Source organism: Macrotis lagotis, chromosome 7 (genome assembly GCF_037893015.1).
Source record: "Macrotis lagotis isolate mMagLag1 chromosome 7, bilby.v1.9.chrom.fasta, whole genome shotgun sequence".
Taxonomy (NCBI): domain Eukaryota; kingdom Metazoa; phylum Chordata; class Mammalia; order Peramelemorphia; family Peramelidae; genus Macrotis; species Macrotis lagotis.
The window spans coordinates 12,627,161-12,644,298 of record NC_133664.1 but is presented as its reverse complement, the minus strand read 5'-3'; the positions used below and the strand labels follow the sequence as shown (position 1 = coordinate 12,644,298).

Sequence of the window (17,138 nt, the reverse complement as noted above, 5' to 3'; positions counted from 1 at the left end):
TAACTTTTATTAATTTCTCGTTTAGCAGTACTCAGTGCACACAGTGGGTGCTTGCTTATGGACTTCACTTTCCTGATAGGTCCCTTAGTTTTGTGGATCTGTTTTTCTGCCATTTAAACGTTCTTTTACATAAGAGCTAGTTCTTGGGGCAGATGCAGGGCGAAGGCTAGATTACGAAATGTAGGTGGTATAAAAACAGGAAATCAATAAAAATCTATTTCAAAAAATTCAGGTGTGGTCATTTTTACTATAAAAAGATTTTTATAAATTATATGTACATAGATTATTCTTTCTTTATCCTCATCAAGGGAAAACAGTTCAGCAACAAAGTCTTGTTCAGCTAGCTTTGGTCAGGGATTTTGTCAAATTGTGAAGAATTCCTGCCACATGTTTAAACTTATGTAAATATATTTATTCAGGATAAATATATTTATATTAAAAAGAGTGTGTATTTAAAGTTTGATTTTTTTAATTTTTAAAGTTTTTTTCTTTAGGTTTTTGCAAAAGTTTGATTCTTTTTTAAGGAAAAGGAAAATAGGGGGAAAGGAGGACAATACGTCTTTACTACTTTATGACCTCCTATTTGTATGTTTCAAGATGGTGGCAACGCTGGGTCCTTGAAGGCCATGACAGAAGAGCAGCTAGTCCTACATTGGAAAGGCTGAGAAGATCATCCCAGCAACAGTCTGTATCTCCTTCTCCAGGACTAAGGCAGCAAATTACAGAGACTGGCTCATCACCATGAGGTTAGCCACTGAGTAATTAATTCTCGGGCCATAACAGCCCAGGAAATGGTGAAAAACACAAAACGGCCCTCAGTTGTAGGTGGCCCCTTTTGTTTTGCTTCTCTGGAAGAAAAGAGAGTAGCTGAGAAGTAGAAAGTTTTTAGATCATCTTTAAACTCTAACTTAACTTTTGATTCTCTATAATGAGAACCCTATCCACTGACCAATTAGAAATTCTAATACTGGAAGGACAGTATCAGTCTTGCTATTTTCACTATCATCAAACCCCAGACAGAGGGAAGTTTCAGCTCAATAGACACACAGCTCACAGCCTCCCCTTGGAGAGGCAAATAAAGGAATCGAAAGCAAACCCTGCCCCTGGGAGGGGTATATCAATCTACTCCTTTGCAACCTCAGTCATCATCCCATAAGCTTCCCTGATCACCTCTCCCCTACATAAATTGTCAAACCCATTTGAATATAAACTCATGAGGACAAAGCTTTTCTTTGCTCTTATATTTATAATCCTGGCCCATTGTAAATACTTTGTAAATACTTTTTTCAATTTGTTTGTTCATTCATTCATTCATTTAGAGAGGTCATCAATTTCCAATCTCCTTGATCTAGAAATTTTCCTACAACTTGAAATGTTTTCTAGTCTTCACTCGATCTTAATTTGTTCCCTCTCATACTGCCTCACCCCTCTCAAAATTATTTGTTCATTGAATTGGGTCCAGACAAGTATCCTGGGCACTGCCTAAAGCTGATTGATCAGGACATGAGAAAATCAACTGTACTCTCACAACCTGTGTGATCATGGCAAATCATTTCATTTCTCTGGACGCCTAAAGCATGCTCATAAAATTCAAAAATCCCAGGAGCCTTGACTTTATGACTTGACTTTATATTGGTTCTGTCTGTAATTCTCAGAGAAGAAATCTGAACACAGCAATATTACCAGAAAAGAGTGCTGGTCTCAAAGGGACAACAATGAAGTGGAACAATATTTTGGAGAGAAAAGTTTAGCTACATTGAGTTTTCTGTTAATCTGTCTTGTCATACCCTGTGATCAAGAAGTAAGGTGCAGGATAATGATAAATGCAAGGGAGGGAGAGAACCAAGATGGAAGTCACCAAAGAAAGAATTTCAATAGACCGCCTTTCCATTTAGAGCTCCAACTTGTCTATTGGTCTCCGGGCAGATGGGGTATGATTTCTATTGGATAAAGTCCCGTGGGTATCAATGAAATGTACTAAATTCAACTTATCTTCACTTAAATTCAATCCAGTAAGCCTCTATTAAATACCTACCACATGTAAACCCTGAAAGTCCAAAAGACCTTAAGGATCTGATTTCTCTCTCATCAAATTCAATTTGGATCAATGTATACCATGGAAACAACGTAAAGACTGGCAAATTGCCTTCTGTGGAGGGTGGGGGGAGGGAAGTAAGATTAGGGGAAAAATTATAAAACTCAAAATAAATAAAATCTTTAAAAAATAAAATAAACAAATAACAAATGAATTTTTTAAAAAGTCCAAAAGAAAAAGTCTTCCCCATCTTCAAACATTGGGTTGATGAGATACAACATGTGAATAAGCCAGCCTATACATGATAATTTGATGGGGGTGAAGGGACACGCAGATGGCCTTGATAACTATAGAGAATGGGAGGTGGAACCTGGGAAGACTTCCCATAGGAGGTGGCACTTCTGTTTACCTTGGAATAAGTTCAGGATTCTCTATCATAGAGAGAAGAAGGGAGTGCATTCCAGTAATGGGGAAGAGTGTTCAAAGAAATGAAAATGGGATACCTCCCATGCAGAGAATACATTCAAGAGGGGAGGGGATGGGACTTGCCATCTTTCCATTCTCGGGTAGCATGATGGATGAAGCCAAAGAGCTCATCTGTTGTCACAGCTTTAGGGTTTAAGTCATTCCAAATGGGTTTCTGCTTCATGTTAATATAGGTTCGATTCAGAGTTCTCAAAATCTAGAGAGAAAAGGCAAAAGATTGGAGACAGTTTCTTTTTATTTTTCAAATATAGTCACAAAAAGGATTCACTTTTATCAATTTTTCAAAGTTGGAGTCTCACAGAATGTAGGAGCAACAGATTCAGAGCAAGAAGGAATCTTCAAAATGACTGAGACCACAGCCCTTATTTTATAGATGAGGAAACTAAAAACTGTTAATCTAGAAGATGGTATTCGAACGAGGTCTTTCTGATTCAGTCCAATGCTCTCCCCACTATATCAGACTACCTCTAAGCAAATGCAACATTTTGCACCCAGAGTTGCCCACCTCTCTACAGTTTTATTTTCTCTTCTGCTTGACAGAGTCATTGCATTTAACTCACGTTCAGTCCCCTTCTGGTGTCCTTGTCTTTTATATGACTAGCTATTATAAGGATAGTTCTCCTGGCCCTGCTATCTTTGCTTCACCCAAGGCATTTTAACAGTTGTTGTTCAATTGTTTTTTCAGTTATATCTGGTTCTTCATAATGTCATTCGGTGTCTTCTTCGCACAGATCCTGGAATATCTTGCCATTTCTTTCTCTAGTTCATTTTACAGATGAAGATACTGAGGTAAACAGAGGTAAGTGGCTTGCCCGGTGTCACACAGTAAGTGAGGGCAGATTTGAGCTTATGAAGATGTCTTTCTGATTCCAAACCCTGTGCTCTATCCACTGCACTACCTAACAATGTTTCCAAAGGGAAACTCTTTTCTTTGTTTCCCATCATACACCATGCTTTGTATTATTGTCATTTGAAAGCAGAAAAAATCATCTTTGCAGGACCATCATGAAAACTCAGTCTCTTTGCTCCTTTGTACAGAGTAAGAGGCAGAACAAGATCTGGTAAGTTGCGCACAGGGCAAAGGGACAGTACACAACAATCATGAAAATCAAGTGAAAATTACTCTATTTGGAATGGCCCTTAGACAAGAAACTTTCCCTTTCTGGGCCTCAGTTTCTTCAGCTATAAATCAATAAGGTCATTGATCTGCTTCATCACTTTAGCAAGACCAGCCACTTCATCTTTGATGGAATGGAGTTAAATGAATCAAATTCAGGAAGGAGAAGGATCCATGACTCAAGCAGTTCCAATGAAGGGGGAAAAACTTTGCCGCAGAATCCGGACAGCTCTTCCTCCACCCCAACCCCCCACCCCTTGCCTGTTAGGTTGTCTAGCTTTGCTTCATTCTCTTCTCAGGCTACAGTAAGGGACACAGAAATACTGCTCAATACTTTTGCAAAAATAAGGAAGGAAATCAAGGGTTCTTGATCTTGTTTGTATCTTGAATGCCTCTGGCAGTCAAGTCTAAGGAAGCCTTTGGACCCCTCTCACAATCATGTTTGTAAATGGGTAAAAATCAAATCCATTAGATGGCCAAGAAAAACAATGCAATTAAAATGGTCAAAAGGTTTTACAAAAGCAAGTTCATGAAGCTGTGGCCAAGAAGTCCCGAGTTAAATAACTAACATCAAGGCTCCCAGTGTGGTTCTTGCATGAATGATGGAGATGACCAAAATGATGGTGAACATAGGAGAAGTCACTTGGCTTCAAAAGGAGACCCAAGGGGGACAGTTTTGGAAATTCCAAATAAAACAAACACCATAGGAATTAATTGTTGCCGTTCCTGGTTCATATACTGTGACATAATATTAGGCTTGGGGGAGATGCACCTGGGGTGTTTCCCTTATTCCCTTCTCCCCATTAAGGTGTCCCTTTGCCAGCCTTCCCTTTGTGGCAACATTTCTAATTTAATTCTTCAGCAGAGCAAGTAGAGGGTAAGATGCTCACACTCTGAGCCACCCCTCATCTTTAGTTGCTGGCCTCTAGATGTGAACCTAAGGCCTTAGCAATCCATTGTGTGAGGGTATGAAGATCAGACACTTTGCAGTGACTAGGAATGGACTTGGAAGAAAGGGAGCTACAGAGGAAATTGGAAGATGTCATTTCCTCCTTCATCTTTGGGCTTGGGTTCAGTTTTCCATCTGACAAACACATACTAATCACCTACTGGATGCCAGTCACCATACAAGTTGCCAAGAACACAAAGACAAATGAGGAAAGGTTCCTGTCCTTGAGGAGTGTACATTCTATGGGGGAAGGGGTAGATCCAGAGTGTACACAGATAAAAGGAACATAAAGGAGAGGGGGGGAAAGGAGACATCTAGAAAAAAATGTTTTAGGAGCACTTGAACTGTATTTGTGAACAGATTCCAGACCATTCCTTCATTGGTCAATCAGTCTATTAATAAGTATCCTACTGTGTGCTGAGAGACAGCATGGGAAAGAGCCAGTTTCAAATGCAGGAAGATCTCGGTTCTAGTCCTAACTTTTCACTAATTGACTGTGGGTCCCTGGCAAGTCATTTGACCTCTAAATAGCAGAGAGGATGCTGCCTATACTGGTAGAAGGAGTTTGCTCCCCAGAGTTCCCCATTTCAAGGCTGATCTCCAACCTGACCAGCTATGGGCCAGATCCTATGCCCGGACTACAGACAATGAAAGGAAACAATCCCTCCTTTTAGGAACTTCTTGGAGGTGTCTTCCTAGTCATCAAACAATCCTAGATGTTAAACTGGCAAGGGGCTCAGGGATTATTGGTTGGCCTTTAGGATCCCTTCTTGATCTAAATCTGTGATTCTCTGTTCACCTAGTACAACCCTTGCCTTTATAAAACTATCCACTAAACATTTATTAAATTCTTTGAGATTTTATGTGCCTTGATTTACAGACCAAGATTCCCCCAACCCACCCACTCCAGTTAACATTTGGGTAGATATGTCTCTCTCCCTATTAGAGAGTAAGCCTCTTGAGGGCAGAACTATTTTTGCTTTTGTATTTACCTCCCCAGCTACAACAGTGTTTACCATAAGATAGTGCTTAATAAATGATTGTTGGTTTATTCATATGAATTAAAAGAAACAACTGTCCTTTATATATGGCAAAAAAGAATGATCTTGTTTGTATCTGAATGCCTCTGGCAGTCAAGTCTAAGGAAGCCTTTGGACCCCTCTTACAATCATGCTTGTAAATGGGTAAAAATCAAATCCATTAGATGGCAAAGGGAAAACAAACAAGTCTGAACCCATGCAATCACCCTTCCCTTTGGGGCAGAGTAGGCAGCAGAAAAAGAGCTTGTGAGTAGCCATTAGTCATACCTTGCTCTTTCCTGTTCCGGCATTTCCAACTACAAAGACCGAGTGTCGGACAGCTAACAGTTCCTGCAGTTGAACAACCTGCAAAATCAAAATACCATTTGGAATGAAAATATCATTTTCTTTTGATGAGGTGATCATGAAAAGTTGATAGGTAAACATTTAGAATCACTGCTTGCAAATGTGCTTCCCCCATCCTCAAAAACTTCTCACTTGATCCTTTATCCATTCCTCATTTTCTCTCCTCCCTAAATCCCTAAAAAGTCCATCTACAGAAGTGTTCTTAGCTCTTGAGGTCACGAATGCCCTAGATGATCTGGGCCTGCTGGGAACATCAGGAACTCAAGGCATCACTTCGCCTTTGGCCTCAAAGTGACAAGAATTACTCCATTTCTACACTTTCCCAAGCATTTTAGCTTCACAACAGCCCTATAAGCCCTCTTATTATTATTCCCATTTTACAGATGTCCGTCACAGAATAAACAATAAATGTCCATTACTGGTCTCCAGATAAAGAAACTGAGTCCAAAAGATGTTAAGTGATTTGTTCAGAATAACACAGCAAGTAAGTATCTGAGGGGATCTCAGATCTCCCCGACCCCATGGAAAGCCCTTTCTTCACTCTTCTTTATTGCCTTCAAATCACTTAATAGCAGTTATTATTCTAGAAAATCAAAAGGAATAAATTTATACGCAAGCCACATGTCCAGGATGTGCTGGAGCCAGTTGTTAAATTTTCAGGCAGGAACATTCACATCTTGGAAATCAGCGCATCTATAGATTATGGCTCCAAGTATTGTTTGGTTGATTGTCTGGACTTAAGAAGATGATAGAAAACTCCTAGGACTGCAGATTCTAATTAAGTGTGCTCTATATTTTTTTAGAGGACTGATTGCTAAGTAGAAATAACTATATTTATATTCTATATTGTTATAGGTATAAATATTTAATATGTAAAATGTGCATATATGAACATATTCACTCACATAGATTTGTGTATATATACAACATATATTTATATATAAATGGTACACTTTTAAAATATATATGTCCATGAATACATGTGTGTCTATTTATAAATGCACATTCCCATGTGTTTGTATATGCATATAGTTTTACTTTGAGGATGAAGCTCTCTTCAGGCTGTAGGCAGAGCTCCAGGGTAGACTGGCGAACCATTTGCTCAAACTGCATTTCCCTCTTCCTGGGCACATCCAGGGCTGGAAACAGGTCACTGATCAACCCCATGAAGACAGGAACGTCATCTGTCACGATCTTGGGCAGGTTGAAGTCCCTGAGTGCCCTCATCAGGACCTTGGAGAGAAGACCATGTCAAAAGCAGATGGCAACCACACCCATCTGGGCTAAGACATTCATTTCCAAAATAAGAGGCTCTGGCCTCAAAGGGTCCAGTCCCTGTGCCCTTTGTTTGGGGAATTGCTCAGCCCATCAGCTGTCCAACACTCATCCATGTAAGAGAATGAGCAGAGATGGCCACCAAAGCCTCTTATTCTGCCATCTTCAACGAGCTCTGGATTATGCCTGAGGCTTCTGGCTACCCATTTCTCCACCTGAAAAGCATGGGTGGTGGCTGATGCTAGCAGGTCATTTCAGGAAAGGACTTTGAGCTTCCCAGTTGGAATGATATCCTACTACAGGGGAACTCTCCATGGGGCACCTGGTCAAGTCACTTGGGGAAAGCAAAGTCCTTGGATTTTGAAAGCAAAGTGTCTGAAATACTGGGCCTCAAAAGAAAAAAAAAAAACACCAACTTTGGTGTCAAAGGACCTGGATCTTCCTATATTCCTCTTGCCCTCTCCAGTCTCAGTTTCCTCATCTATAAAAATGAAAATGCATTAGATGCATTTTGGGGTGCTTTCCAGTTTTATCTCTATCATCCAACAGAGTCCTACATGCTCAAAGAAAAGAGAAGGTAACATATGAAAAATCTGAAGGAAAAAACTAAATATTCTAAAACCTCATCAGGAAATGTCCACAGCACCCAAGATGGTTTGACCATACAGGTCAGGGGACACCTTGCAGAAATAAAGAGCTACAGTGACTTTTTTCACTGTTCACTCTGTAACATGGGGTGACCTGGAGGAGGTAAAACTCTTGAGTTGTATCATCATTCAAGATCTAACCTACCTATGTGAGGCATGCAACAGGGAGGAAATACGATGAAGAAGAGCAAGAAACAGAAACACAAAACCTCAGAGCTGGAAGGATGATGGAGCTAAAACAGGAAGCAACGGGAAAGACATCTAGACCACCCTGCTCATTTCATAACTGAGAAGGGGTTTGTTCACATAAGGTCTCAGAGGAAAAGAACCCTGAACCAACCCTGCAGTTTCACCCAGGGTTGCTAACTCCAGAGCTCTCTATCTTACCAGGCTGTTTCCTCATTTGTATATGAGGGAATTGGATCAGATGATAAAAACAGAGCCTCCCTTCAAGGGTTCTGGTGAGGAACAAATGAGATAAGGCTTGTAAAGTGCTTAGTACAACATCTGGTACACAGCAGGTGCTTAATAAATACTTGTTCCTTTCCCTCCCAATAAGTTCCAATGCTACGATTTCATGAACTCAAATTTGAATTCCCATGATGATTATTCTAAAAAGATATCATCCACTCTTGGATTGAGCACTGATTTAAAAAATAATAAAAGCATTTATATCAGTATTTTATGGCTTACAAAGTGATATGTGAATGTATATAAAAATATAATGGGAGCTTTATAACAATTCTTTGATGGTAGGTGCTTCATTAACCCCATTTTTTTCATTAACCCCATTTTTACAAATGAGGAAACTGACACCAAGAAGTTATAATAAGTTTTTGAGGTAAAATCTATCCATTATGCTATCCAGATGCTTGATAGTTAATTTTAAGACTTCCAGAATACTTTTCAATTATAAAATACTGCTGAGATCTGATGTTCTTTCTTCTAACTATAACCTTCCTCTGAAACGCCTTGGGACCTGTTAATCAAGGAAAAGCCTCACTAGCATTCCAAATACTCAAATATATTTAATACACACACACATAAAGAAATATATATATATATAAACACATGTGTAGACATGCACACACATGCAACATATCACAAGTGTATTTTAAAAACCAAGCTAACGCCATACAATTCAGAACCAAATGTTCTGCATAAAGTAGTTTATGAAACCCATTCTCCAATGCAGTACCTGGTCCTCAGGTCGATTTTTATCTCCTCGTTTCAGGGAACCAGCGACGACCAAGACCGATTTCACTGCACGAAGTCCCCAGTCATAATGATCCTAAAAGCAAATGCAGAGAAGTTTCCCCAAATATCTCACGCAATCCAGACAACAAATAGGATGGGCAAAAGTCCAACTGGAATTACAAGAGAAATTATCATGGTTTCTCCTGTCAGTTATCAGTAAAGATGCAAATTTCAGTCGGATGTAGAAGAAAACTTCCGTACAATTAGAGCCATTCAAGAGTGGCTGTCTTTTTTTTTTTTAATTTTTTTTTTTTTTGGTTTTTGCAAGGCAAATGGGGTTAAGCGGCTTGCCCCAGGCCACACAGCTAGGTAATTATTAAGTGTCTGAGATCAGATTTGAACCCAGGTCCTCCTGACTTTAGGGCCGGTGCTTTATCCACTACGCCACCTAGCCGCCCCAAAGCCCAACAACTTCAAAGATTTCCTGACTTACCCCCCTTCTCAATGCATGCAGAGCTCAGAACCATTTGTCACTCAGCAAAAATATGGCAGGGATTCTTTGTAAAATGTGAGTTGAGGGGCAGCTAAACGGTACAGTGGATAGAGCACCGGCCCTGGAGTCAGGAGGACCTGAGTTCAAATCCGACCCCAGACACTTAATAATGCTGTGTGGCCTGGGGCAAGCCGCTTAACCCCATTGCCTTGCAAAAAAAAAATGTGAGTTGACTCAAAGGTTCACTAAATGTCATTGAATTAGAGATTTATAACTAGAAAAAAAAACTCAGACATATTTAGTTTAATCACTTTCTTTTGCAGATGAGAAAACAGTTGTGGAAAGTCAGAGACCACAGGAATTCAGGTATTAAGTGCTTTTCAAAGGTAGGATTGGAACTCAGGTTCTCTGACCCTAAAGTCAAAGCTCTTTCTATCTTTTCTTCTATTCTATTGAAAAATGAATTCCATGCCTTACTTTCCTTCCTCTCACCCACTCCCCTTGCTTTTCTTTGTATTCTTAGCACTTGGCTTAATGCTTGGCTTCTAATAAGTGTTCAATGAATGCTGATTGAACTGGGGATTCTAGAGGGTTCTAGCTTTGCCTAATGGTTAGGCTAGTATTCTATCTCCTACATCCTCCTGCCTCTCTGAAGGTTTCTGTCTCCTTCAGTTGAAATTATAAGAAATAGGGAGAATTGGGGAGTTTCTAAATATCATTTGAACCCCCATGCTATGACTGGAGTGTCCCTCCTTGGATACTGTAACAGCTTTGTCCCACTCCTACTGAAGCCAGAATCTGAGGCATAACTGTGGATCATGAAGTGATCGTTTCTTTGTATAATCCTAGTCTCTATCCTTTGCAAAATCCCATCTTAGTATAAAAAAACATATTTAATGAACAATACCCATTTATAAATGGGAATTTCATCATTTATAAAGTATCCATAAAGAGAATTTATAAAAATCAATTTTAATACATAAAGATCTATAAGAATTCCTGTGCAGAAAACACTCAATTCGGGAGATTCTTCCAAGAAGACAATTTGCTATTGGATACTTAGCAAATTAATGCCTTTTCCTATGAAGTTCTTTGAGGTACATAGAGATTAAGTAACTTTCCCAGGATCCCAGAGTTAATAAATGTCTGAGACTGGATTTGAACTCAGGTCTTCCTGACTCCAGGCCTGGCATACTATCCACTGTGCCACCTAGCTGTCCCTCAGCACTGAGGATATATTAAGAAATGTATGACAAAACAAATGATGAGCCGAGTGACATCTGACATGCCTCCCAGAGAAACCTGTATAGACGGGAGCTCCCTCCATCCCAGAAATGGAAGATCCTGGACAAGGCGGGCAGACATGCACTAGGTTAGATCAGTACTGCTGAGGACCTTCCCAAATGATCCCAGAACAATTTGTATAGTAATTAAAATCAGAATTTTTAATATCAAAGATATAAAAATGAGAAGAAACACACATGAAACTCAATGACATTTCATGGATTACTTGTTATTTAAAAAAAAATCGGAAATACAGCTGAAGGTCATTTTTTTCTTCTTACCCACAAAGGGAATTCAGAGGTGTGCTACTGAGCTTGGCATTTCCAAATGGATTTCATTTATGGCAACAAACAAAGGCTTCCTAGATCCCCTCAAGGTTCTCACCTGCTTGGAAAGCAGCTCCCGGCAGAGAGTATACAAGGTAATGAATTTGCGGGCCAAGAGGCGGGCATCCACAAACCCCTCTGCCACCAGCATGATTTCACAGATGAGTTCAATGTCAGGGGCCACCATAGCACAAGGTCTAAGAAAGAAACACACAGAGTTTCTGTTCTTAAATGGGATAAGGTGAGAAGGACAAATTGCTTAAATTCAGTGACTAATTTGTACCAACATCTAATGAGCCCCAAGAGAGGCGCCACTTATACCTGTCAATCAGAACCACGAAGAAAAGTCTTTATTTTGAATAAAAAAATTCACAATTAGTCAGCGACTGAAAAGTGTAGATCCTTTGGAGTTGGACCCCATGGAACATGCATAGAAACCTCCTTTAAAATGGTGGGGTACACAGAAATGTTGTTAAGGGATTACAGCTTTAAAAATGGAACCATCCTTTCAAAGGCATTTAATCTAACCCCATAATGAGGCCCACAGACGCCAATGACTTACCCAGGGTCATAATATTTGTATCCAGAATTAGATGGATACTATCTTTTCTTTTCTTTTTCTTTTTTTATTTCTTCTCTTAAGTAACTTCTGTTCATGGTCTTGTTTTGTTTTATCTTAGATGAAAATCTTCATGTAAAATTTTGGGCTTCAAGAATATTAATTTTTTCTTCTTTATAAATTGACCTCTTACCCTCCCTCTCTTATTTGTTTTTTCAAGTAATTTGTGGGACTTTTGGAAAATCTATCTAATTTTTCAGAGCTGGGAGAGGAAAATTAGGGAACAACCACCCTCTAAGAAAGTATAGTATAATGGAGAAGATGCTGAACTGTCTTGATATCAAAAGATGGGAAGGTTATCTGTCATTTCATTAAAATTCAGATGAGGAAGCTTCCTGAATGAAAGGCACTAGCTCTAGAATTTAAGGTCATAAAGATCTGACTAGAATACTGACTTGCTCAGGGTCACCCAGTCAGTATATGCCCCAGGCAGGACGTGAACCCAATTTTTTTTTGACTTTGAAGTCACTTCACCAGGTAGACTCTTGGTATCAAAAGAACTATTTTATTTTATTCATTCATTCATTCATTTACTTTATTAATTAGGCAAATTGCTTCCCCTCTTTGAATCTTCTCCTGACTCTCCCCTTTTCTTTCTCACTATCTTCTGCAGACTCCCTTCCCCATTGATAGTGGCAGGGGAAGTACCAACTGAAAACATGAGGGGATCCCAGAGGAGCCAGGTCTAGAAGCTGTCCACTGGTGCCCCTTAGCCTCGTAACAGTGGGGCACAACTTTGGAAGCAAAGCAGATAAGACCACATGCCACTACCCATGAGTGCTTGCCTGAAAAGTGCTTTAAGATTCTCAGGGAGTTCAGTTCGGCCAGCGTAACCTGGGTTCATGGTGATGAAGATGCCAACCGAGGGTTTCAGCTGGATGTCTTCCCCCAGGAACATGAATCTACCAGAATAAAAGCATAACACATTGTGAAAAACGTGTGGGTACTGCTTAGTCAGTGATTGGAGGACTGAGTCCTAAAATCCATGCCCTCCCCAAGAAGGTAAATGGGATGACTAGATGGGAAGGGTGAGGCAGAGAATGGAAGAAGTCCAAGGAAGAAGTCCAGGAAGCTGCAAAGATTTGAGGGGAACGGAAGGTCATTTTACTTTTACAAATATATTGTCACAAGCAGAAGAGAGATATTGGGAAAAAGAGAAGTCAATTGGGCCTGGAGGAGGAAGGAAGAAGGAAGAGAAGAAAGGAAGGAAGAGGAGAAAAAAGGGAAGAAAAAGAAATAAGGAGATGGAAAAGGAGGAGGATATAAGAGGAGAGTGCAGTAGAAAAGGGGAGGAGGAAATTTAAAATGCTCAGCTAAACATTTTCTTTATTCTTCGCCATAGACACTACCAGAAGGCACTAATGTAAGGGCTCTCAAACATTTGTTTTAGCCATGTGGCTTCTTTATACACTTCAAAAGCACACACACACACACACACACACTTACACACTTTTATTTATTTGACTATATTAACAAAATTTACCATAGTTGAAATGAAAACCTCTTAGTATTATTATAAAAATAATTTTGGTCACAAATGATCCAGTGTTAGGACAAATTGATTAAGAGAGTCTAATACTTTCGATTTGGGGAGTACAAAATCATTTAAGTTTTATCAGAGGAGAATTGCCCCAACAAAAGTCCAAGTCTCAGGTTGAGAAGTCAATGGCATTGGACTCAGAATCAGAAAACCTGGGTTCAAATCTTGGATCAGACGCTTCACCACTGCCTCGGTTTCCTTATTTGTAAAACAGGGATAATAATAAACCCTAGCTTCCAGGGTTATCGGGAAGATTGGAAAAGATAATAATTGTAAAAAGCTTACATGATGCACCACTTAAATGTTAATCATTGTTATTACTGCTATCCTGTGATTTACCCAGGATTTCACAGTTAGTGTATGTGTCAAAAGGCAAGACTTGTGGGGTGGCTAGGTGGCGCAGTGGATAGAGCACTGGCCCTGGAGTCAGGAGGACCTGAGTTCAAATCTGACCTCAGACACTTAATAATGACCTAGCTATGTGACCCTAGGAAAGTCACTTAACCCCATTGCCTAGCAAAAAACAAAAAAAAGGCAAGACTTGAATGCAGGGTATATGACTTTGAGTCTGACCCTTCATCCAATGGCATCCTTCATGCCATTATGTCACTTCTTATTTTAATGGAAGTTAAAAGAAAAGTATGATGAGAAAAGATCAACCAACAGCACAGGGAAATAAGGGTCAATGATAGAGCCTGATGCTGCTCGGGCACCCTCAGAATATTTATAGAGTCTGGAGGGGGCCCCAGGAGGGTAGGGTATGATTTTATAGAGCATCATCTATGCGAAGTGTGAACAAGAATCACCCAGGATAAGAAGGCGCTCACGGGGTTTGATCAGCTCTGAGGAAGGATCACCCACAGCAAAAAGTCAATAAAACAAACTATTGAAGACAGGTCAAGTTTCAAGCACCAAAATAGATTTAGCATCAAAAGACAAATAGAGAAGGACAGGATGAAGAGCATAGTGGGTCTTTGCTATTAGAATGACTCCCTTCATGGGAGCACAGAATGCCAGAGCTGAAAGGACCCTTGGAGGTCCTCTTATTCAATAGAGGAGATCTAAAGGAAGCCAAATGATTGATTTCTTTGAGGTCTCCCAGAAGGTAAATGCAGAGTTGAGACTGAATGGAGGTGTTTGAGCCCAGTTCTACCATCTTTTCTGGTACCTATTCAGCAAGAAGAGAGAGGCTAGGGGCAGCTAGGTGGTGCAGTGGATAGAGCACTGGCCCTGGAGTCAGGAGTACCTGAGTTCAAATATGGACTCAGGCACTTAATCATTACCTAGCTGTGTGGCCTTGGGCAAGCCACTTAACCCCATGGTCTAGCAAAAACTACAAAGAAAAAAAAGAAGAAGAAGAAGAGAGAGGCTAACAATAGGCTGCTGGAGACTCTACATCCCTCTTTTTTGAATTTGGGATATTCTGAGAGGAAGGGGGAAAGGGAACCCATGTGCAGACATGATGCACACACCTTTTCCTCTTGTTCCTGATGGCATCATGTATCATCTTCACTTGCACAGCCACCACTGACAGAACCTCCACTGGGATTCGATTGAATTCATCAAAACACCCCCAGGCTCCTGTCTGGGCCAAGCCTTTGTAAATACTGCCTATGGACTGAAAGACAAAGAGTCTAGATATGAAATTCATTCTTCTTTGAGAGGGATTCTTTTATGCTCATTCACTCTTATTTATTTTTATTTTTCTAATTACTGGTAAAAATAGTTTTCAACATTTATCCTTTTGGAAACTTTTGGGTTTCACACTTTTCTAGCACCTTCCCTTCCTCCCCCCCTTCCCATAGCAGCAAATAATCTTCTGTAGGTTGTACATGTATGATCATGCTTAATATATTTTTATATTAGTCACATTGTGAAAAGAGAATTAGATTTAAGAGGGGGAAAATGCCCATTCACTCTTTTTTTTTTTAGGTTTTTGCAAGGCAAATGGGATTAAGTGGCTTGCCCAAGGCCACACAGCTAGGTAATGATTAAGTGTCTGAGACCGGATTTGAACCCAGGTACTCCTGACTCCAGGGCGGGTGCTTTATCCACTGCGCCACCTAGCCACCCCATGCCCATTTACTCTTAAGAGAAGTATCTCACTTTACCTTATAGTCCATCTGCTCTGAACAGTTGAATACATAAACCATCATGCCAAGGGCATGTCCCAGATCCTTGGTGGTCTCAGTCTTGCCCGTGCCAGCTGGACCAGCAGGAGCCCCACTCATAGTGAGGTGGAGTGACTGAGTTAAGGTGATGTAACACCTTGAAACAATAGAAGACATCATTGTTGTTAATAGATACCCCTGTACAGTCACCTATCAAAACGTGTCAAAGTGCAAACTTGAGCAAGAGGCTCCTTTTGGTTTATACTGATTTGCTTATTGTCTCCCCCATTAGACTGTAAACTTCCTGAAGGCAGGACTATTTTTTGCCTCTTCTTGTACCCAGGTCCTTAACACAGTAACCATCCCTGTTTATTGATTGGCTCACTCTGAGCAGGCCAATAGCACAAAACCAGGAAATTATTCCATTTTTTGGTTGGTGTGACTAGAATTCCTAAATTGTCCAAGGCAGCTCATTCCAAAGCTCCCCCCAAGCAACTTGTGAAACTAAGTAATAAAAACAAATTCTGTTGAGGGACAAGGGGAATAAATTATTATGGTTTGATTTTACATCCTCCAAATTTTGGTTCTTTGGAGGAAAAGGATTGGTAGCCTTGCCCTAATCACCATTCTGATGTGATACTGAAATGCATGGCAATCAGCTTTCTTCAAAAACCCAGAAGCTTTCAAAGATGATTGAGAAACCTGGATGCTTCATTTATTTCTACTATCTCCTAAGAGATAGTACAGAATTTTGTTTCTTTGATACTATAAGATGCAAGAGCCTCCCTCCCCAAGTTATTATATAATTGATTTGCATATTCATGTTTAAATATAGCTATGTGTATACAGATGATTTTCTCTAATATAATGTAAATTCCTCAAGGATAGAAATTCTCATTTTTATCTTTGTATTTCCACTGTCTGCCACATAGTAGCCACTTAATAAATGTTTATTCATTCATTGGTTGGTTAACACTCCTTGATGTATGTTTAGAATGTTCTCACATTTCCAGGAAAAGACTCCTAATTAGCTGTAATTTTGAAAAGAGTATTGTTTATAAGAAAAACTCAGACTGACATCTGGGTGATGAAATACTAAGAATTTACTTTGCCAAATTGCTAAGCCATTTAGACATTTAAAAATGCAATAAATACATAAAACAAGAGCAAGTCCAACTAAAATGGAATTGAGGACATCAGTTTCCATATGGCCTTGAATTTAATTGTATTACTATTGTGTTATTTTTTTCAGGGGAAGAAATGGGAATGATTTAAGACACGGGGGGCACAGTAAATCAGGAGAAAGTACAGTAGAACACTAGACAGAGTTAAAGGACCCTCTCCTGCTTACTACCCTGAAGAAAGAGAGATCTTGGAACAAGGATTTTATTGTGCCAAGCCTCAGTTTCCTTATCTATAAACTGAAACTGAATAAGCAGGAATAAACGGTATCTCCAAGATCTCTTCCAGTTCTGGTGCACCACTGGGAGACCCTTTAATATCTCTAGACCTTGATGTCCTTTATCTGTAAAACTGGGGGTGGGGAAGCTAGGGGGCACCATTGGGCAAATGACCCTGGAATATTGTTCTTCCTAAATTCGAACACAATCTATTTTGATTTGTGGTGTAGGAGATTTGTTGAGAGTCCTTTGGACAGCAAGGAAATCAAATAAC

The 17,138-nt window shown here is 39.8% G+C and overlaps 1 protein-coding gene across 1 annotated transcript in view; it reads right to left on the bottom strand.

Moving 5' to 3' along the window:
• DNAH11 (dynein axonemal heavy chain 11) overlaps positions 1-17,138 on the bottom strand; it is a 309,681-nt gene that overhangs the window by 162,355 nt on the left and 130,188 nt on the right. Inside the window, exons 33-40 of the mRNA XM_074195450.1 lie at positions 15,465-15,621; positions 14,826-14,971; positions 12,599-12,715; positions 11,253-11,391; positions 9,093-9,185; positions 7,011-7,205; positions 5,895-5,972; positions 2,585-2,717 (exon numbers count right to left, since the gene is read on the bottom strand). Coding sequence (XP_074051551.1) covers positions 2,585-2,717; positions 5,895-5,972; positions 7,011-7,205; positions 9,093-9,185; positions 11,253-11,391; positions 12,599-12,715; positions 14,826-14,971; positions 15,465-15,621 — 1,058 coding nt within the window. The remainder of the gene's footprint in view (positions 1-2,584; positions 2,718-5,894; positions 5,973-7,010; positions 7,206-9,092; positions 9,186-11,252; positions 11,392-12,598; positions 12,716-14,825; positions 14,972-15,464; positions 15,622-17,138) is intronic.